Genomic DNA, 23,079 nt, shown 5'->3' on the forward strand with positions numbered 1-23,079 from the left:
ATGGGCTGGGTTTAATCTTATGTTCTTTGTTCATACCAGGCTCAACAGCATGCAAGGTCACACTGCAGTTCTGTAGATGGCATAGTTGCTATGTGCTCTCTCTAGCTGACAGCAAATGTTTCAGCCGCATTCACAGTGCATGAGTACCTCTCCAGAAAGGCTGTTGTGATTGTATTTAACTCAGTTCTTTTAATTTCTGTGACTGTAAGATTTGCTTGCCTGTTGTCAACAGGATGTTCTGGGTCTTGCAGGAGAGCGATATTTGGTGGCACTTGCTCTCTTGAGTTGTTGGCACCCATTGTGTCTTGGACCTGCAGTGAGCCTGAGTACCAGTCCTGCTGAACCCTTGCCTGGCCAGGGGACCCGGAAAAGTCAGTCAAACCCAGAGAACCCATTTAATCCTTTTGCAGGACTACCAGGTGTATAAAAGAGATAGTGTGGCCCAAGTGTGGCACACACATGCTCATCAACCCTGAGACATTTCTGTCACTTTCTTGCCCTCTGTATTTGCTGGTAGATGCCTAATATGATGAAAAGAATTCTAAAAGGAAAGCAAGGACATGTGGCTTGAAATCATGATGCTTACTTTGATGTCCTACAAAGAGTTTTGTATTGACTGCCTATCACTTGGGTGGCAGATTTGGGAACTGAGCCTGCTTCCTGGAGGAGATTTTTGTGTCTGTCTCAAGCCTTGCCCCAGGCCTTCGATACAAGCTCCAGCTACAGGAGGATGCGGGAGGAGTGTTGCCGTCTCCCCTGGCCTGAGTGTTTTTCTACAGAGCTCTGAGATTGTTTACTGAATGACTGAATGGTTTAGACTTTCATAAGGAACATTTAAGTCACCAGGGAGTGAACAGTCACTGCTGATCTATTCTTTAAAGGTCATGTAACTCATACTAAGGTGTCGGAAAGGAACCTTACAGGTGGGGCCATGGCAGGAAGCCTGTGTCCCTTTGGGAACCTAGGAGTGGTTCTTCTCTCTATTCCCCTTTGTTTTTCCCCTCCCCAGGGATTTCAGACCAGTCTCATTGGTCTTATGTTCCCAGCATCCATACACATAGAGCTGGTGACTCAGAGCATAAGTGGTGAGTTATTCTCTTCCCCCATCAGTTTCCGGAGTGACTTCTGGCTTTACACTTTGATTAATCATGTGTCCTCTGTGGTCAAGGACATGGTTCTATCTGATGCTGATATACAGTGGCAACAACATTTGTGCTCGTGTTCATCATGCAGTGGGTATTCAGTGCAAACCTGGCTCTGTGGGGCATGGGATGAGGTTACAGTGAATTGTTATCCACCCATAGGATTGAGATTAGTGTGTCCAACTTAATATGTTGAGTGATTTTCTTAAAGTTCAGTTTATTATGCTATAGAAGACAGCAGAAACAAATTTCTAGGTAGTCATATTCTGCTTGCATGTCTCCCATAGTGCTTCCTACATAGGACTCCAGTGCTTGCCAGGGGTTGCTTGCTTTTCTTCTTGGGTGCTGGTAGAAACTCTGCCCGGGTACCTGACTGTAGTTTCCCTGGCCTCAAGCTGGCTGCCTGTGGGTATGTATTGGCCTTGCATCCACATACTGGATGCAAGGTGACACATCAGCCTTGTCAGGTTATCTTTTTTCATTGCTAGCCCCAGCCCTACACGGCCTATGTGATGAGCAAACGCAGAAGCCTGGTTGTCATGGCAGCTGGTAAATTGTGAGCTAAGCACACATCAGTGCAGCCATGGAGACAGCAGAGCTCCTGCAGCGCACCAGCCTGTAGACAGAGCTGTTCATACCTGGGGACCCAGTAGGTGGTGGGGGTGGGAGGATAGCAGGTCCTGTCCATCCCTTTGCAGCTGGAACCAGGACAGATTTGAATGACATTTGCAGAGCTGAGACACCATCTTCATGTTCAGACATGAACACTGTTTACCCTGAGAGGAAGTAGTTTTCAAATATGTGGGTTGTGAGCCCCACTATTATCTGGGTAATGTTTGTGAGGGGTCCCTTTCCCAAGTAATGGTTTTAAGGAACAAAACAAAATATACAGAATGACAGATGAATGTAGTTATATTGAAATACGGTCATCAAAGTGCCAAATCAAATGTGTGGAGGGTAGTAAATGAATTTTTCATCACATTTAATTACAAGGCCACAAAATGATGGCACTGGTACTGGTAAAGACTGTTGTGTGACATAGGACAGCCATGCCTTCTGTTGGGGGTCCCAGGTACTGCTTGCTGGCCTTGTGGTGCCTTGTTCACCTTCCAAGTAGAAGGAAGTCCACCTGGAAAACACTTTTCATTCTTGCAGATCCCAGGGGTTGGGAGGACTCCAGCCTTGGGTACAGGCAGAGAGGTAGAGATGGCCATTTGACTCCTTACAACTGAGGTATCCTGGGGTAGAAAAGCCCAAGCAGCTTTCCTAGTGATGGTCTCTTGGTACCAGTGATTGCCTGCTGAATTTTTTTTGTAGTGTTTGTCACTAGGGAGAGATAGCCCAAGAGTTCATTTGTTTCTCAAAGGAACACAGGACATAAAAAAAGAAAAACTCTGAATCTCAGTGTAGTCTGAAAGTGCAAGAGGTTGTGGGTTGGTGTGAGGTGGGCTGGAGGGAGGCTGAGAAGCAGGAAGCAGCATGTCTTTGTTGCTGGCCCAGCTTGTGCCCCATGGCAGTCTGTATGCAGGGAGCTCCCGTGTTATGTACAGGACTGTACATTGGTGCCAGGGGCCAGGCCAGACTTAGATCAGCTGGTCAGTGAGGCAATTACCATGAAGTTGAGAAGCTTCAGACAAAGGTTCAGAGGTATTTTGGGAGGTTTGTTTGCCATTCTATGTGGAAGGGTGGGGCAAGAGGCTCAGCACATAGGAAGGGTGGGAGGGCATCCTGTGAACACGTCTATGCCGGTTTGGGCCCCTCTTTAGGGGTTTAGATGCAGGTGCAGGAGCTTCCCACTCAGGGCTTTGGCACAGCTCTAGCCTCTGGTAGTATTAGCAGGAGGCTCCCTGAGTAATGCAGTCAGTGAACAGAGTTTTGTGTAACATTTTATTCATATAATGTAGCATTAATGAAAAGAAGCAGGCTATAAAAATGCTTTATTCCAGCCAGCACTTATACACATAATTATATGTGTGTATCTAGAAGGAGACACGTTTTACAGGGATCACTCAGAATGGCAGTTGGGGTGTTTTTTATTTCCTTTGTATTTTTTCTCTACTGCAGTAAGTTTCATTGGGGCTGAAGAAACTTCAACATGTGACAGTATCTGTCATGTCTTCACCACAGCTGAGAAACAAGACCCTTTGCTGAGTGCCGTCTGAGAAGGCAGCTGAGGGACTGAGCTGGGAGCAGCAGCACAGTGTGGCTCAGCCATCTTCCAGAGAGGGATTTGGGAACCAGCCCTGAGCTCCTTCCTGCAGCCAACCCATTATAGTAGGGTCTGTTACAATAAGGTTGCTGAACAGGCCCCACCCACTCCCTGAGTGTACACTAGGATCCTGGTGATGGAGGGTGGGAAGTAGGGGCTGGAGGTCCACCCTGCACTGCTTCCTGCTCCAATGGGGAGTGAGTTTTGCCACAGGAAGTAGTTGTTCTGCACTTACTCCTGTGCTGGTCCATGCAGCAAGCAGTCTCAGATGTCTAGCCTGGGCCTCCCAGTTCCCAGTGGGGAGAAGACTGGTGTGGGTTTAACTTGTGCCTAGCCATGCATTTCTGTTAAGTGTCAGGATGTCTTTTTTTAAACAGGGACCTGAATACCCACCTGATGGTGCTTAAACCAGAAAGTTCTCTGGAGCAGGCCCAGCCCTGGTCTTGCTACAACCTTGCTGTGCACCCCAAGAGGACGTAGGACACATGCTGGCTTAGCTGCCCCCCCTGGCACTGATCAGCTATGAGGTGGGAGGCTGTGGCCCTTTTAGTGCCAATGGCTGGTTGTGCTGGGGACCTGGGGAATCTCAGCCACATGCCTATACCAAGTAAGCTCTTGAAACCTGAACACCTAAACAGCATTCCTGTCTGTGTCCTCAGTCATCCTAAACTTGAATTGATATCAGTGCCCACTTCTAGATAGCATTCTCTGCAGGGAGAACTGTCAATCCCCCTCTGCCCTGGTGTACAACTACCTGAGAACCTCAGAAGCTTTCTCTGCTCTTATCCCATACTTGGGAGGGAGGGCCGGGAATGAGCAGATCCCACCCCCACCGTATGGCCAAGGTGTCGGCTTTTTGATGCAGATGTCACACCTCACTCTGTGACCCTCCTCTGAAAAGATGGTGACATCATAGGTCCCTCTGGGATTTCTTGTCTTGGGGTGACTCATGGCTCATTCAGAGGGCACTGTTCTTGGCATTTGCTACAAGCACCGAAACTTTCAGTTGCCTCAACCCTTTTACTCATACAGGAAATCAATTACTCATTTGGTGAATTTCCCTTTCACTGGCTGAATGTGACACTAAAAGTGAAATCTTACATGTGCTGAGTGATCAGCAAGTAAGCAAACATTGAATACCTACTGTGCCCTGACACTGTGCTAGGTGGCGGGCCTTGGGCTTCCCCCACTTGGGGGCTTACTGATAAGGATTTCTTAACCAAGGAATCTATGATTAAAGGGTCAAGGAGTGATAATGCCTCCTCTTGGGCCCCTTGAGGTCGGTCCATTCCAACTTAGGGAATCCTGGTTAAAAAAGAAGAATTTGTTTTCCTGTTCCCAAGTGGTTCCAGAAAAAAACAGAAATCACTTAAAACAAGTGTAGGCTGGATGTGGTGGCATAGTTTACTTGGAAGGCTGAGGCCAGAGCATCACAAGTTTGAGTCTAGCCAGACGATTTAGTAAGACCTTGTCTCAAAATTAAAAACAAAATTTAAAAAAGTATATAAAGGGATTGGGGATGTATAGTGGTAGAGTGCCCTTGGGTTTTTTCTTACCTACTAGGAAGAGGGGAACACCAGGTAGGTGAGTAGTTGTCAGCTGAGAAGTATGTCTGTGTACTGGCTCTGGTCAGGGAGGAATTGCCAGTGGGGTATCTTGAGTATCTTAAAAGATGGAGAGAATGCACTTTTACCTGAAATAAGATGAACTCTTCAAGCTGTATGTGTCAAATATGACAAATATGTGTGTGCCTGTACTTCAGTCAATGAATGTGTAATGAGTGTGCCTTGTGTGTGTCTGCATCTCTCCTGCTGTCCTGTTTCCATGGTCACATGGTCCTGCCAGGATCGCTGCATCTGTGGGAAGGACTCATCACCACTGGAAAGAACTCTCATGATTTGCATCCTTTTGCAGTGCTTTCTGTCTCCCAAGGATTTGGCTTAGATCCTCTCCCTTGTTTTGGTAGCTTACATTTAGGACTCCTTGGGAAGGATAAAAATGGGTCTGGGGTCTCCCGGGGCCTGCAGAGTTTCAGTCACAAAGCAGGAGCTACCTTCTCCATGGGAAGGGAGGCTGGGCCTGGTTTTTGTGCTTGGAAAACTTTGATGACTTTACGATGTGATTTTCTAATCCCTAAACCTTCTGGTGAAGGGTCAGCATTTTCTTTTCTTTTCTTTTCTCTTTTTTTTTGTCTTTTTCCTTTTTATCGGTACCGGGGATCAAACTCACAACTGCCTGCTTGCAAGGCAGGCGCTTATGCCGCTGAGCTAAATCCCCAGCCCCAGGGTCAGCATTTTCATCATTCCTGGAAACAAGGAAGAAATACCCTATTGTGGTGGATTGACAACTGGTTGTCAACTTGTAACATCCAGCTGTACTGAGTCAGCTGGGTGCTGGGTATGGATGGCCCACCTGAGGACTGTTACCAACATAAAAAGGAGAACTGGAGAGGAAGAGGAGGTGTTGGTTCTTCTGTTGCTGTTGGTTCTCTTGGAGGAGATTGTTGAACTCCCTTCCTAATAGGAACTTTGCTGTTATTGTCAGAGGAGCTCAGAACCTTGATGTTGCTCAGAATGGCTATGGTTCACTTTAGGCAGCTCTGGTCCCTACTTTACCACTTCCCAGTTCCAGAGGGGAAGATGGTGTGAATCTCCAGGAGAAGCTTATCATGCTGGCTTCCTGATATGAACTGGGCTGATTGTTAGAGGAGCTCAGGACCTTGTTGCTGAGGATGGCTGTGGGACTTTTCGGGAGAGCCTGTCCTCACTTTGAGCATCACTTTCTGGCTCCAGGGCAGAACTCTCAAGCTGCTGGCACAGATCCTTCATCCTGCTGGCACAGACTTTCTAGTTTGCTGACCTTTGGGCCTTCAGACTTGTATGAGATATTGTAGTGGGCTTTGGGCCTCACAGAGGGCATTGTCATAGGCTCTAGGTCTTCAGCTGGACTTGTGCGAGACATTGCCATGGGATTCAGGACCGCAACTGGATTCTTTGGGTCTTAGTGTGTGGACAGATTTCCTGTACTGTCATTGGTGTTTGACTGTTTGGGGGACTGTCATAAAATAGTACTATAAATTATGTGACCTGTATTGTTTTCCTTGCAAGTCCTGCTCTAACACCTATGCACCTACACATTTTAGGAACATATTATTTCCCATTGCTTTTGTTAATTCAGGTTAGTAACCAAAGCTAGTGAGTTTCTTGATTCCCACAGCAAATGTTCTAGACGAAGGGCTTGGCATGAAGTAGGGCTTCTCTGGTGACTTTGGTTTTTTGTTTTTTTTTTTTTTTTTTTTGTACTGGGGATCAAACTCAGACCTTGTGCTTGCCAGGGAGGCGCTTACACTGCTGAGCTAAATCCCTGGGTCTGGTGAAATACTATGATAGTCACCCAAAAAGTCAATGCCTTCCATGAATTCCAGGCCATCCTGTGCTACATAGTGAGTTTGAAGCCAGCCTAAATCTCATAGTGACACCCTGTCTCAAAAAACAAACATCTGTAAATATGTCACCTGCTAAGTCCTGCTAACATGGTAGAGCGGCCTGAAGGCCTCCAGGCAGTGTGGCTCCATGGGGTTTGTAACCTTAATGCCATAAGTTTTCCCATAGAAACAAACAAAAGTCAAAGAATGCTGAGGTTTTTTTTTTCTGTCATAAATACAGTAAGAACAGCTCACTTACACTATTTTTGGTAGAAGAGTTGTTTCCAGTGAATATCAATATACATTGAAGTATGTCAAATTTTTTTAAATTTAATGCTACTAGGAATTGAACCCAGGGCATTCGCATTCAGCAACATCCCCTGCCCTTTTTTGTCTTGAGATATGGTCTTGCTAAATCATTAAGTTGCCTCGGTAGGGCCTCAGCTTCCAGAATGCTGAGACTTATAGGCACATACCACTATACCTGGTTGCAATTTTTTTAAAAATAAGATTTTGAAAAACATTTCATTGAACATTGAAAATAGTCATTTATTGAGCAAGTGTATATGGTTTTTCTAAGTCCACAGTTCAAATTTATTCCTGTTGAATTCCTGTGAATTTGAGTTGGTATGAGTGATGTTTTCTCCCACTACTTAAGCATAAAGCATTTCCTGAGTGAATGGACAGTTCACATAGCAGGGAAGGAGGATGCTGTTTTAGTGATTCTGACTCCTTATCACAGAGCCCTTGGCCTTGTCCCTCTTGCTGTGACCCACACTGCCCATCTGTCTAGTTCCTTCCACATGAGGATGATAGAAGTATACCTGGAGGTGGCAGCCTGGGCATCCCTCTGGGAACCTTTGAAGTCAGCCATGGGTTAGCACTGAGAGGTGTCCTCAAAGGAAATGAGGTTTGCTCCACTGCAGAGAAACTGGTGGTTGAGCTTTGGTTTCCAAGACCCTAAAGTGCCTAGGTATTTGAGCACCTGTCAGAACCCAGGAGCAGGGTGTATAAGTGCTGCCAGTGCCAGGTGTGGCTGGGTCTGTGTGAGCAGTGATGTCAGGAATTCTGACTTTACTGACTTGGAACATCGTACACATCTTTCCTCATGACTTTGGTCCCTGGGGACATTTTCTGGGTGATTTTGGCCACCTTCCTGTATCTATCTGAACTTTTGCTTCTTCATTTATTATAAAGTTTATCAAAGATTCCTGGGGACTTGCTGACCCCCTAACACCCTGGGAGAGGGAGCAGACAAAATGATAGCATAGTGTAGTAGAGTTACACTAGAAATGGGATAGAGAGGTGGAGGTAGGTGGGAGACACAGGGACTGCAGTCCTGCTTACCGCTGATGCCTGAGATAGGCCTAGAAGAAGACACTGCCCTTGCATTGCCCTGCTGGGGAGTCCTGGGCATGGAATGGCAGCCAGGTTGTGAGGAGTGGTGAGTACCTAAGTGTGTGGGCTGGGTTCTGGAGAGCCATGGTGGTGTTTGAGCAGGCAGTGATAGACACTCTGGTTTTAGGCCAGTGGATTGAGGGTGTTAGGGAGACTGAGACTCCTACCCAAACTTGCTACAAAGCTTCTGCGAATGGGCTCTGCAAGGTCAGTGGGTTAAGGTTAGGGTTAGACATCTCTGCCCCTGGGCTGGGACAGAGATGTAACTGTAGGTACAGAGTTGAAAATGGCCATGAACCTCTAGTAAGAAATCTAGGGAGTCGAGCTGAGGACTGACCTGTACAGTATTTCAAGGATCAGAGCAGAGCAAAGAGAAGACTCAGGAGTGAACAGTTTGGAAAAGAAGGCCATGGCACAGTGTCCCATGCCACCAAACCTCCAAAAATTCAGACACATAGAGGAAGATTCCCGAAACCACCCAGGGGCACAGTGTAGAGGTCCTTTGGCCTGGCAGTGAGGGATCTCAGTGGCAGTCTCCACAGGACTGGGCAGTGTGCCTCAGTGTTCAGTGAGGATATGTAAACAGAAGGGAAGAGGGAGCCTGGGAGAAGGTAACCATGGGCGGCTGAAGGAGGGGGAGGCCTGATGGGGTGGGGGGAGCAAGAACAAGTCCGCCCCACTGTCCCTATAACAGGCACTGTTCCCGTTGTTTTCTAGTGCTTGCGCCTCCGGCACCACCCCCACCCCCTATCCAAGGATATGCCTTCAAGCCTCCCCCACGGCCGGACTTTGGAACCTCTGGGAGAACAATCAAACTACAGGCCAACTTCTTTGAAATGGACATCCCCAAAATTGACATCTACCACTATGAATTGGATATCAAGCCTGAGAAGTGCCCAAGGAGGGTTAACAGGTAAAGTGATCTTCTGTATTTGTCCTGACAGGTTAATGTGGGTACATTGCAGAAGCACATTGTTCCATAAAGTTTCTGTGCATTTTTGAAGTCTCTCTTGTATTGGGATATTGGGATAAAATTTGAACACAGTGAAACACGCATCATGTGTGTATAGTCTGATGAGGTTTTTGTGTTTGCTTTTAGAGACAGGGTTTCACTATACAGCGCAGGCTGGCCTTGAACTTCCTTATGTCGCCTAGGCCAGCCTTGAACTCAGTGATTCTCCAGCCTTAGCCTCTCAAGTGCTGGGATGTGCCACCACACCAGCAGTTTGATGAGTTCTTTTTTTTTTTTTTTTTTTTTTTTGTCTTTTTCCTTTTTATCGGTACCAGGGATTGAACTCACGACTGCCTGCTTGCAAGGCAGGCACTTACGCCGCTGAGCTAAATCTCCAGCCCCTGTTTGATGAGTTCTGATGTATTAGTCTCCCTGTCCTGAAGTCACACTGGATTCTCGTTTCTGTCATTATAGGTTATTTTCCTGTTGATAGAAATGATTTAGCCATATCACTTTTTGTATTGCAGTATATTATTATTATTATTTGAGATGAAGTCTCTCTAGATAGTTTAAGCTAGCCTTGAATTCTGTGGGATCATCCTGCCTCAGCCTCATGAGTGCAGGAATTACAAGTGTACATCAGCATGCTTCAGCAACAGCATATTATTTTCCTTTTGTATGGTTTTATGTTTGGTTTTTTTTGGAACTGGGGACCGAATTCATGACCTCACGCCTTCCAGGCAAGCACTTGTGCTGCTGAACTAAATCCCCAGCCCTCAGCATATTATTTTTGTGACAAAGGAATATTTTACTGTTTGTTTCATAATCCACCTTTTCATCTTCCTTTTAGCCCCTTACGGGTCTGAACTTTGTCCATTTGAGCACAGCTGCTGTGGATGTTCTTGTTCAACTGTGTTTGTACACCTGCTCTTAGACACATTGCTGGGAGCAGAACTTCTGGCTTTAGGTTAGGTAGGTTCCACTGGCTATGTACCTGCACAGGAATTTTCCAAAGCTTGTGTATCAGTTCACTTCTGTCAACAGTGTTTGAGAGTTCTGCTTGCTCCACATCTCTTTGAGCATTTGATTTTGATGTTGGCTGCTTTGGTGGGTAAATAATTGTTTCTTTTCTCTCTCTCTCTCTCTCTCTCTCTCTCTCTCTTTTTTTGGGGGGTTGGTACTGGGGATCGAACTCACAACCTCGTGCTTGCCAGGCAGGTGTTTATGCCACTGAGCTAAATCCTCAGCCCCTTAAAATTGTTTCTTGTGGTATTTTTAATTTGTTTCCCTAATTGATAAACTGGGTGCCTTTTCATGGGCTTAGATTCATATATTATGTTCACATATTAAGTAATGTATTGTTTTTGGTAAAGTGTCAAAGTGTTTTGCTAATTTTGTTGATTTGTTCAAATGTTTACTGGATGCTAGATGCAAGGCTCCATTGGCAATAGTTTCTTCCAGTTGCTGTTTTTCTCATTATGGTATCTTTTATGTGCAGAACTTTTTAGTTTTATTGAAACTCAATTCATATTTTTTGAAAATACCTGTGAGGTTGTGTCCTCTAAGAAATCTTTACTTACAAAAATTATGGAGATGGTCTTCTGAGTGTTTTTGAGAAGAATTTAATTTTGGTTTATATGTATATGTCTGAAATCATCCTGGATTGACGTCTGTGTGCAGTGTGAGGGAAGGCTCTATTGAAGAGACTCTTTTGCCCCATTGATTTCCTATGGTCCCCTTTAAAAGGATGATCAACTGATTGTTTATGTGTGAATCTATTTCTGGACTTGCTTCTGTTCTCTCTGCAGCTCCATAATGCTTTGTCTTGTTAGCTGTAATATTATGGGAAGGTTTGGATGACATAGAATTGAGGCTTCCAGATTTGTTCTTCACAGTCGCCTTTAGTTGTGCTAGGTCCATTGCTTTTCTATGTAAAATAGAATAATAAATAGAGACAACTGGCCAAACAATGACTGTTTTGAATATACATATGCTGTGCTTTTTGATGGTACTGTGAATAGTCTCTTAAAATTTTATTTTCTTTTTATATGATACCTTAGTAGTACATGTTTATAGTACATGATTACATTCATCATAGGAAATGTGTACATGTACATGTACATGTACAGATCTTGTTTTTACTTTTTGTTCTCTTACCCTACTCTTGGTCCAACTCTTCACTTCCACATTTACAAAAGCTCTGTTTCAGTTCTATTTTCTAGGAGCAGGTGGAGTGACTACTAACAAGTATGGAGCTAATATTTTGGGGGTGATTAAAAATGCTTTAATTTAGATTGTGATGATGGTTGCAAAACTCTCAATATAGTAAATTATTATATACTTTTAATCAGTGAATTTTATGCTTACATGGATATCTTAATAAAGATGTTAAAATTATTTTCATTTTTAACACAGATGGCTTTACTTCTTTATTTCCATTTTATGATACCTTTTATTTCTTTTCCTTGCCTTAATGCAAATATAGGGTAGGAGACCCAGTAGGATGTTGCATATGGGTGATGCGTGGACGTCCCTGTCTCATTGTGCTCTTAGAGAGGGAGGCATTCATTCTTTCATCTATCAAGATGTGAGACCCACTGTAGGATTTTCACAGTGACTCTTTGTCAGGCTCAGGGAGTTCTTGTCCCAGTTTGCTGACAGTCATCCTCAGCAGTAAGTTGAATTCTGTCAAGTACTTTTTTGGCGTCTATCGAGGTCATCATGTTTTTCTTTTTCTTTTTTTTTCGTGTTAATATGGTAAGTTGTATTGATTTGTGTGTGTGTGTATGTCTCTACTAAGCTGTTTTTCTGAGAGTCACAAGGTATTTCTGTGTGATAGTACCCTCAGTTTGTTAGTGTTTGTTGAGAATTTCTGTGTCTGTGGAAAGACTGATCTGTCATTTTCTTCTAGTCAGGTTTTGATGTCAGGGTTGTATAGAACAATTAAGCAAGCTTCCAGGTATCCTTTCCTCTATACACTGCAAAGTAAACTATGAAATCTGTAAAATTTCTTCCTTAAATGGTTGTTTTGTTTTGTTTGTTTCTTTGAGACAGGATTTCACTATGTAGTTCAGACTGGCCTTAATCCTACTAACAGTTTGGAGATTTTTAAAATTAACCAGTTCTCATTGACATCCAATTTAATTCTTTGTGATCAGTTTATATTTTTAAGATTTCAGTCTTTTGAAACTTAGCAGGCTTGAATTACAGCTCAGCATGTGATTTATCTTGGTAAACATCACACGTGCACAAGAGATTGTCTGTTCCAGAGTAGTTGGAACCTGGAAGTCTGTGACTATTATAGTTGGTTGATACTAACCCAGTTCTTTACAGCTTTAATTTTTTTTTTTTTTTTTTTTTTGGTCCACATGGTGGTGTATGTAATCAAAGTGTTTTGATTACATGCACAGTAATCTTGATTACATTTTGTAATCAAAGCACTTGGGAGGCTGAGGGAGGAGGATCATCATGAGTTCAAAGTTAGAGTGGACTACATAGTGAGTTTAAACTCAAACTGTACTACATAGGAAGACCCTACCTCAAAAAATTAAAATAAATAAAAAATAAGATTTTTTTGGCTTCAAATGTAATGTGGATTCAAATGTAACGTGAATCTCTTCAGTATCTTCTGTTTTGCATTTTGTTTCTAGTTTATGGGGTTTTTTTGCTTCATACTCTTAAAATTTCTTTTAAAACTTTTTTGTTTTTGTTTTTTATTACGTTTGCTGTATATAATGCTTACGTTGCCAGGGATACAGCTCAGCAGCACAGTGCCTGTCTGACACTACTCAAATTTATAACACTTACATTCATGTTACGCTCATTGTGGGGAGATAGTTTGTACAATACGTCTTCATTCTTTTTATGTCTCCTCTTTCCTTTCCTCCTCTTTCATGAATTTTGAAGCTTTATTTAATATGCAGCATACACACCTGTAATTCTTGTATCTTAATGATAAATTGACCCTTTTATTATTAGGAAATGTTCCTTGTTTTGTTTTGTGAGACAAGGTCTTGCTATGTAATTCAGGCTGACCTTGACTTCACTGTATACCCCAAGCTGGCCCCAGTCTCATGGCAGTCCTCTTGTCTCAGCCTGCTCAGTACTGGGATTACAGGTGTGTGCCACCATGTCCGATAATAATTCTTATTTAAAAGAAATTTTCATTGATTATTAATATAGCCTCCTGAGCATTCTTATTGTTTTATATATCTTTTCCCACATGTAATTATATTCTGGTTCCTCTAGTGAAAACATAGTAAAATTGCTTTTTTCCCCCTAATTCCTGCATTTATGCTGGAGAGTTCTGTTTATGTAAATTTAAGTACATAATTATGCGTGGTTTCATGGAAGGCTACCATCTTGCCATCTGTGTTATCTTTGTATTTCTTGGAGGGACACTGGGCAGTGGCCCCGTCTAAGCATGCTAGGCGGTGCTCCGCCACTGAGCTTTGTACTTCTCGCCCTCTGTGCCTGTTTTCTTGTGTCTCTGTTCTTTTGGAGTCATCACTTTTTTGTGAACTGAAGTTTATACTTCTGCAGTGCAGGAGGCTGAAGTCCAACATCAAGATGCCTCCAGCTGGTCCTTCAGGAAACTTCTCTCCTTGACTTGCAGCTCCTCTGTGGCCCTGTTTCTGTGGACCTCATCCCTGGCATCTGGCAAATGGTTTTAAGTATTCTGTTTCCTATGTTGACTTTTAACTGTTCCTCTTGTTGCTTTAGATGTCAACTTTTTCTTTTTTGTCTTTTTTCGTTTTTATTGGTACCAGGGATCGAAGTCACGACTGCCTGCTTGCAAGGCAGACGCTTATGCCGCTGAGCTAAATCCGCAGCCCCTAGATGTCAGCTTTAAAAAAAAAAAAATTACAGTATACTTGGCTTTAATGTTATAAAACATAAGAATAAAATGATAGAAAAATTCCATTCCCCTGTCCTCCTTACACTCATAATTTTACTTGTAAATATATATCCTGCAGTACAATGCTGTTATTGTTAAACAATTAAGACAGTTATTATATGTACATGCACATTAGCTATATCAAATTTCATCATTATTTCTTGTTTGTCAGTGTATTTCTTTTTATTTAACGAGAAAAAGAAAAAAACAGAAAAAGGGTACAAGTAATACAAAATTTAAAAAATAAACAGTAAGAAATCACTAGTTAATAGATTACATATTCTCATCTTAGAAATAGTTGTTCAAGTTACAAAATTAAAGCATATACAGTGGACTTTCAAACAGAGTGCAAACAGTTTTGTTCAATGATGCAACAAAACTGAGTAATACGGTTATCTATCTTATACACTTAAATATATATGCAGTTATATTCTTTAGAGGACTTTCTTTTCCTTTCTTTTGTACAATAACAATTATACATTTTGGATTTTATTACTCCCACAGTTCTTACTACCTTTTTTTTTTTTTTTTTTTTGAAGAAAGTAAAACCAAATGTGACATACCAGGACAGAGTCAGTCAAATCAGAAGGATGGATATAATAATGTAAAAACAAAATACTAGGTGATCAACAGTCCTTACCCTAATGCCTCTTGCTATCTTTTTTTTTTTTTTTTTTTGTCTTTTTCGTTTTTATCGGTACCAGGGATCGAACTCACGACTGCCTGCTTTCAAGGCAGGCGCTTATGCCGCTGAGCTAAATCCCCAACCCCTCCTCTTGCTATCTTAAAAAGAATTGCCTATATCATAGTTATAATAAAATTGAACAAAATAGTAAAGAATAAAACCAAAACATTGGAGACATTACAGGAGTTTAAAAGAAGATAATAGTCAGCCGGAATGGGCGTCATAATGAATTTTACTGTCTTCACAGTTTTGCCTCTACTTTCGAACTTGGTACTATCAAGCAAAGCAGAATAGGGGAAAATCAGTCAAAACAAGATAGTGAGGACAATACAGGATTTCAAATCAAGTTAATAGGAAATCAAAATAGGTTACTATAATGTATCCTGCTATTTTTTATTTTTCCCTTAATTAAAAAGATAAAAAGAAAAATAAATAATTTTAAAAAAAGGGGGATTGAGATAAAAGAAGGCATAACAACAGAACAGCGCAGGTCAAAACATAACCATTTAAGCAAAATAGTGTTTCACCACAAGATAATCCCGACATAAAAGTAGTTACCATAGTGTCTCTTTCCTTTAAATCTTTGAGTATAACTTTGTATACTATAGCACAAAACATATCAAGACACTATAAAACCATTCAAGAGAATGACATTATTACAGGGTATTTAGAACCAATTAACAGAAAATGAACAATGGTTTCTGTATAATCTCCTTGTCTATAAGTTTTTACTTATATTATCATATATAATAAAATCCAATAAGATACAACCTTTTAAGACCGATGGAGACAGAAAAATACAAGTTTGATGGGACTTCAAAACAAGATGATACTAAATCAGCACTAGCTATTATGATGTCTTGTTTTCTCCAAAATAGCTGTTTCTACCATCCGATCTTCTCTGCCTTGTTTCTGTTGAGCTCTTTTTCTGTCATTAGTTGTCAGTTTGTCTTCTTCATTTCGCTTTCTGCTCCATTTATTGTGGCCTCTCTGCCACTCTTTCTGGAATCTTGGTATTTTCCTTTTTTAGAATATCCTGCAGTATTCTCTGTAAGAGTTGAATTGGTGGTTGCAAATTCCCCTAGTTCCTCTTTATCCTGGAAGCACCTTGTTTTTCCATCAATTTCTAGGGACAGTTGTGCAGGATATATCAATCTTGGTTGGAGGTTATTATCTTTCAAAGCTTGCATTATTTCCCCCCACGCTCTTCATGATTTGATGGTTTGTGCCGAGAAGTCTGCTGTAATTCTGATGGGTATTTTCTTGTAAGTGATCTGTTTCTTGTCTCTGACGGCTTTTAGTATTCTGTTCTTATATTGTATTTCTGGACTTTTGATTATTATATGCCTGGGTGTAGCTCTGTTTGGGTTGTAGGTGGCCGGGGTCCTGTATGCCTCAAACATCTGAGTATCTTTATCTTTTGCTAAGTTAGGGAAATTTTCTTGGATTATTTCCGTGAGTAGCTTTTGTAGTCCATTTGTTTGTGTCCCTACTTCTTTTATGTTCTTAATTCTTAAGTTATAGATCCTCTTATCATCTTCTAGCCTTTCTATTGTTGCTGTTTTTTTGTTGTTGTTATTTTTCAGAAGTTTTTCATTTCATGCTCCCATATCTGAACTGCCCTCCGATTCCGATAATCTAGCCTTAGTTTCTTTCAAGCTGTTATGCCAGTTTTCGATAGAGTTTTTAGTTTCCTGGTAATCTCTTTGAACCTGCTTCATGTATTCTATGCTTTCTCTATTTTCTCCATCACAACAATTCTCCCCTTTTTTTTTGTTCTTCCATTCCACCATCTGTTTTTTCTTGGGCGTTACTTAGCACTTCTTGAACTATTCTACTTATATCTTGCTTCAGGTCATTAATAACTTCATTCCTGAACTCGTCTATGAGGCTCTGGAGATAGCGCTTTATGTCTATTGGTGCCATGTCTGGTATTGCATGTTTCTCAGGAGTGGGGGCCAAAGACCCTTTCTTGTTGCTCCCTCTTCCCATATTTTTTGTTCCTTTTATACAAGTGTATATAGGAGGCCCAGTTTCTTTTTTTGTCGGTTACAGTTTGTTTGAATTGTACCAGCTAGGTGTTCCCGCCCCTCCAGGTCAACCTCCCGAAGGCTTCACTGCTAGGGTGCACCTCCAGGCACTGGGACCTGGTTTGGGCTAGCCTACTGGGTCTTAGTTAGTGGCATCAAGCAGGCCAGGCACTCTCCACCAATCCCGCTTGAGAGGGGAATATGTGACTGAAGTCACTGCAGCATCGTCTTCCAGCTAGTCTGCTGGTCCCAGTATGTCCTCTGTTGGAGCCTCTTACTCTATGGAAGGGTCCCCATTCCTCTCACTCACCGCAGGTCGATGCAGGGCTCCCAGCCAGTCCCGCTCTCAACTTCATTCACTGCTTCCTACTCTCAGAGGTTTCACACCTCTTTCCTTGCCATGCCGATTGGGATGCAGCAGTGGCTGCAGGAAATTCAAATTGCAGCTTCCAGTGTCGCGGGGTCCAGCTTCTGCACTGAGACCTTATCTGTTCCTGTTATATCATCAGGATTGCGTTTCCAGTTGGTTTCTCTTAGTTTAGTTCATTTCTGGGTCTGCAAAGTATATCTCCTCTTGCTTAGGATTTCTCGCCCGGCACCATTCCTGGATTTTAAGTGGGGTTTCTCAGAGAGCCTCCAAAGCTATCTATCTGCCATGTTCTCCCGGAAGTCCTTGTCAGTGTATTTCATTTGGTACTATTTCTCTACAGCCTGGAGACACCTTTGTTTTTGTGTAAGTCTGGCAGTGATCCGTTCTGCTATGGTTTTTAAAAAAGTGCTCAGATGTGTTTATTTCATTTTCATTTTTAAAAGCTATTTTTACTTGATAAAGAGTTTTTTTCCCTTTGTGGTGTTGGGCCAGAGCCTTGTGCACTAGATAAGTGCTATACCACTAAGCTACATTACTAGCTCTAGGTATAGAATTCTGATTTGACAGTTTTTCCCAGTATTTTATTAATGTCATTAGGTTCTTTTTTTGGTGGGAAGTGGAGTGCTGTGGATTAAACTCTGAGCCTTATGAATGCTAGACAAGTGCTCTTACCTCCAAGCTCCTTCCCTTGCCCTCGTTGCATTCTTTAACTGCCCTGGTTTCTGATAAAATGTCAGTCAGTATTCTTCCAATAGCTTCCATGTATGTAAATTTGTAAAGGTTTTATTTTTGGTGGTACTGGAGATTGAACCATTGCATTGAACTACATCCCCAGCCCTTTTTATAAATTTTATTTTGAGACAGAGTCTCACAGAATTGCTTTTGGATTTGCAATCCTTTTGCCTCAGTCTCCCAGGTCACTGGGATTACAAATGTGTATGAATGTAGCCAGCTTTCCTCTTAATTTTTTTTTTTTTTTTAATTTTGCTTTGGGCTAGAGGTTAACGCAGTGGTGCAGCATAAGGCCCTGGGTATGATTTCTGGCACCAAAAGAGAAAAAGGCAGAGGGTAGGATGAGGACAAAATTTTGCTTTCCTGCTATTTGTGATGTGCCCCTATGTAGCTTTCCTTATAATTTTGCTCCTTGGTGTTTGTTGTCTCTTGCATCTAATTGTTGTCGTTCATGAAAAGTTAAAGAAAAAAAGAGAAAGGAAAAAAATGGAAACAAAAGCTTTTGTAAATGGGGAGGGGAAGAAGGCTTGAAGAGGGGAGGGTACGGGAATGGGATAAAATACAATTTGAGGGAAAAAAACAAGAAAAGAGAAATATTTCTTCAGATCTTTTCTTTCTCCTGCCCCATTTTTTCATCCTTGGAATTGCCATTATATGCCTGTTAGACCATTTGATATTGACTTCTAGTCAGTGAGGCTACGATTTAAAAAAGCATAGTCCTCTCTCTTTTTTTAGTTGGGATAATTTTGGCACTTCGTCTTCAAGATCACTTTGGTCTCTTTAGCATTTATTCTGATTTTAACTATGTGATTTATTATTTAGATAATATATTCAGAGTTGTAGATTTTGCTTTTGGTTTTCTCATAAAGTGCATTTTGATGATATTCCTCATCTGTTCTCTGATTATTTCTTTTTCTTGATGACCTTGAATGTCAATAATATTTATTGTAGTGGCTCATGTTTGCTGGATATGGTTTGTGAATCCCTTTTGTTGATCAACTTGACCTCAGATTACCTATCACATTTTTTGGCTTAGTCACACACATACTGTGAAGTTTGTCTGCTAAATGTTATGTACAGTATGTTGAGGAAGTCTGTTTGTTGTGTCTTCTGGTGCCCTGTCGTAATATTTGCCTCTTCTGCAGCTCTGGACCCTGGCTCCTTTCCTTACTGGACAGAAAGCAGCACTGCAGGATGATGCAGGGCTTAACTCTTATGGTGCACTTCCCTCCTTAACCACCATCTTAGGCTGCCTGAGTTTAATGTCTGACACAGCTGTCTCTTATTTTCTCCTCTTTTATAGATGTTTAGGGTGGAAGGGTTGGGTCCAAAACCATTTGCCATATGGGTCGCAAAAGTTTCTGTTGCAGAGTAATTGCCAAGTGTGTTTGGTATATTATGGATAAAGGTCTGTTTGGTTGCAATGCTTTTCCCTTACTCCAGCCTTTGTAATGGGAAAAAAAGTCTGAAGACTCAGTTCCTTTACCTATAAAACTAACCAGATTTAAAGACTCCAAAACACACAGAGAGTTCTGTGAGGTCCCTTCAAAAACTGAGTCTCTTAGCAGGCATGGTGAGCACAGCTGGTGACATTATCCTGAGGATCTTTTCTCAGTCTGCCATTCTGTCTTAGGCTTTGTGACTCTTCATACCTGGGCTTGTTGGTTTACTGTTTAGTTTCCCTGGATGGAAATCTGTATGATGTATGACTTTGAATATGCTTTTGGAATTAACATGAAGGCAGGAAAAGGCCTGCACAATTTGGGGACTTTGACTAGATGCTGGGGCACTTTATTTTCTAAAATAGATGAAGCTGAGGCTCCGCATCTGGCACCAGGGGAAGGAAGGCTGACAGTGATTAGCATATGACCTTTACAGCTCGCCATCTCTTTTGTCATTAGACCTGTAAGGTTTTGCATTTACCACCTAGAAACCATCTCAGCTCTCAGGGCAGCAAGCAGCAGAGGTGGAGCTGCTGCTTGATGATGGCCCTCCCTATAGGCTTTGAGACATCCTGAGAGTTGCTGCCTCATTAAATGTGTGAACCTTTGGGATTCTTCTTCACTTTACTATGAAGGTGCAATCTCAAAATTATAATTGTTCAAAGCAGTATACAAAATGCTGCAAGTGTGTTTTTGGACAGCAAAACCTGTGTCCTGGCACTTTGGCCCCCTCCTTCCCTCCAGCAGCAGACCAGTGTCCTCTGGGTGCAGCTGCTGCCCCTTTGCGAGGAGGAGTCTGCCCAGGGTCCACAATGCTGCCAGACAGCCTTACAGAGGTGGACTCTGGAAAGGGAACGCAGCAGAGGACTGAATTCATGCTGTGCCATGTGCCTGAGCATAAGTCTGTCTGATGGCTGCCTCCATCACAGTGTCTTGTTTCTCTCCTGAGGCACTGCAGTCTCTGAAAGCAAAGATGGTGGTCCTGAAACTGTGTGCCATGCACTGGCAGATACCAAGGCTTTGTGCAGGGGCATAGGAAGGAGCCATTGCCTCTGTTTCCTCCTGTTACCGTAGTAATGGGCCGGGAGCCTCTCATTTCAGCTCCATGACTCCTCACCAGCCACTTGAGTGTTGAGTCGGGGCCAGTGATGACAAATCTATGGCATGTATGCCACAGGGGCACACCTCTCTGTTGGCACACTAGCCAAGTTGCCCCAGCAGCTGCACATCACATAACAGTTTTTTTTTTTTTTTTTTCTAAACTAAAACCTCAGTATTCAGTTTTAATTGCACCATTGGCATTTTGTGATAAGTAAGTGGGGTTTTGGTTGCTGTTTGGGCACTCTGTCTCTAAAAGGGTTGCCATCACTGGTGGGCTTTTAAGAAGGCAGTTGGCTGTGCACATTAAAATAAAAATATTAGGAGCTGGATGTAGCAGCACATGGCTGAAATCCCAGCTACTCAGGACTGAGACAGGAGGATCAAAAGTTTGAGGCCACTTTGGGCCACTTAGTGAAACCTTGTCCCAAAATAAAATATAAAACAGGCCAGAGATGTATCTCAGTGGTACAGTACCCTTGGATTTAATCCCTAGTACTGCCCTAGCCAAAGTACCTTTTGATCTGCTAATTCTACTTCTAAGTATTCCTGATATGTTGGGATATCAGCTGTAATATTTTAATCTCAAGGGGGGAAAACCACCTAAATGTTAGTAGGGAATGATTAAATGAATCATAGGGTACTGCAAAATTCTGTACAACTAGTGACATCATGGATGAAGCTTTAGAGTATAACCACTCAGTCAGAAACTGGGAACTGTAGCAGATGACTTGTGATATTATATAATGGCACATGGTTAAATAATATCTGTGTCCCTAGACTTCATGGCCACATTGTATGTAGTGACCAGAAAAGATCTCTAGGAAATGTAATAGGAAAACAGCAAGCTCTGGGACTATGTGGTTGATACCATATTGATAAAAAATCACAAATGGATTATTTTTATGTGCATGTGTGTTTATGAAAAGTAGGTTGAACACAGTAAGTGTCCTGAGAAGGATTTGTAATGAGTAGTCTAAGCAGGCTTAGCTTGTCTTACAATGAGAACTCATGAACACAAAATCTGCACAATTAGAAATTAACGGAAAAAAAACCCTTCTACAACAATGGCAAAAACAACAAACCAGCTAACAGGGAGCTGTTGTTGGCTGTGTAGCAGCTTGGATCACCAAGTTGTTCCACAGCCGTGTTGTGTGGGGATCACAAGAGAGCCCAGGGGTGAATGCACCCATGCTTTGTGGTGGTCCCAGGTTGCTCTGTGCTTCAGGTGTGAAGTAGAAATGAGTGTCTACCTGCCAGGTTATTTTGAGAACAAAGTAAGTTGTTCCACATCAAGTACTTGACAGATAGGAAGTGCTAATGGATTTGCTGATGTCACCCTCCTCTCAGGTTTAGTGGTGAGAACACTTTCTTTTCTTTTCTTTTTTTAAATTTTATTTAAAGAGAAAAAGAAAAAACAAAACAAAAAGGGTACAAGTTATACAGAATTTCAGAAAAAATAAACAGTAGGAAATCACTAGTTAATGGATTACATATTGTCATCTTAGAAATAGTTGTGCAAGTTACAAAATTAAAGCATATTAAAGTGGACATTCAAACAGTGAGACTGCAAACAGTTCTGTTCAATGATGCAACAAAATTCAGTAATATGGTTATCTATCTTATATACTTAAATACACATGCAGTTATATCCTTTAGAGCACCTTCTTTTCCTCTCTTTTGTACAATGACAATTACACATTTTGGGTTTTATTACTCCCACAGTTCTTACTAGTTTTTTTGAAGACAGTAAAACCAAATGTGACATAACAGAACAGAGTCAATGAAATCAAAAGAATGGACATAATACATAATGTAAAAACGAAATACAAGGTGATCAACAGTCCTTACCCTAGTGCCTCTTGCTATCTTAAAAAGAATTGCCTATATATCAGTTATAATAAAATTGAACAAAACAGTAAAGAATAAAACCAAAATATCGGAGACATTAGAGGACTTCAAAAGAAGATAATAGTCAAACAGAATTGGCATCCTAATGAATCTTATTGTCTTCACAGTTGTTGCCTATACTTTCGAACTTGGTACTATCAAGCAAAACAGAATAGAGGAAAATCAGTCAAAACAAGATGGTGAGAGCAATACAGGCTTTCAAATCAAGTTAATTGGAGATCAAAGCGGGTTACTATAATATATCCTGTTATTTTTTATTTATTTTTCCCTTAATTAAAAGGATAAAAATGAAAAAGTAAATAATAAAAAAAGGAGATTGAGATAAAAGACGGCATAACAATAAAACAGCGCAGATCAAAACATAACCATTTAAGCAAAATAGTGTTTCACCACAAGATAATCCCGACATAAAAGTAGTTACCATAGTGTCTCTTTCCTTTAAATCTTTGAGTATAACTTTGTATACTGTAACTTCGTATACTGTAGCATCAAACATATCAAGACAATGTAAAACTGTTCAAGAGAATGACAGTATTACAGGGTATTTAGAATCAACTAACAGAAAATGAACAATGGTTTCTGTATAATCTCCTTGTCTATAAAAGTTCTTGTTTATATTATCACATATAATAAAATCCAATAAGATAAAACATTTTAAGACCGATGGAGACAGAAGAACAAAAGCTTATGGGACTTCAAAACAAAATGATATTAAATCAGCACTAGCTATTATGATGTCTTGTTTTCTCCAAAATAGATGTTTCTACCATCCAACCTTCTCTGCCTTAT

At 41.5% G+C, this 23,079-nt stretch overlaps 1 protein-coding gene across 5 annotated transcripts in view; it reads left to right on the forward strand.

Annotated features, from left to right (window-relative positions):
* The window catches only part of Ago2 (argonaute RISC catalytic component 2), a 120,647-nt gene that overhangs the window by 39,699 nt on the left and 57,869 nt on the right, over positions 1–23,079 (forward strand). For 4 of the 5 annotated variants that reach the window (XM_063231018.1, XM_063231019.1, XM_063231017.1 and 1 more), the window contains one exon: positions 8,891–9,086. In XM_063231018.1, coding sequence (XP_063087088.1) covers positions 8,891–9,086 — 196 coding nt within the window. Of the gene's footprint in view, positions 1–3,891; positions 3,959–8,890; positions 9,087–23,079 lie in introns of those variants that run through there. The other variant, XM_063231016.1, reaches the window with a different exon arrangement.

The sequence above is a fragment of the Cavia porcellus genome, unplaced genomic scaffold (genome assembly GCF_034190915.1).
Source record: "Cavia porcellus strain 051 isolate PalLab524CR breed Dunkin Hartley unplaced genomic scaffold, mCavPor4.1 scaffold_19, whole genome shotgun sequence".
NCBI lineage: Eukaryota > Metazoa > Chordata > Mammalia > Rodentia > Caviidae > Cavia > Cavia porcellus.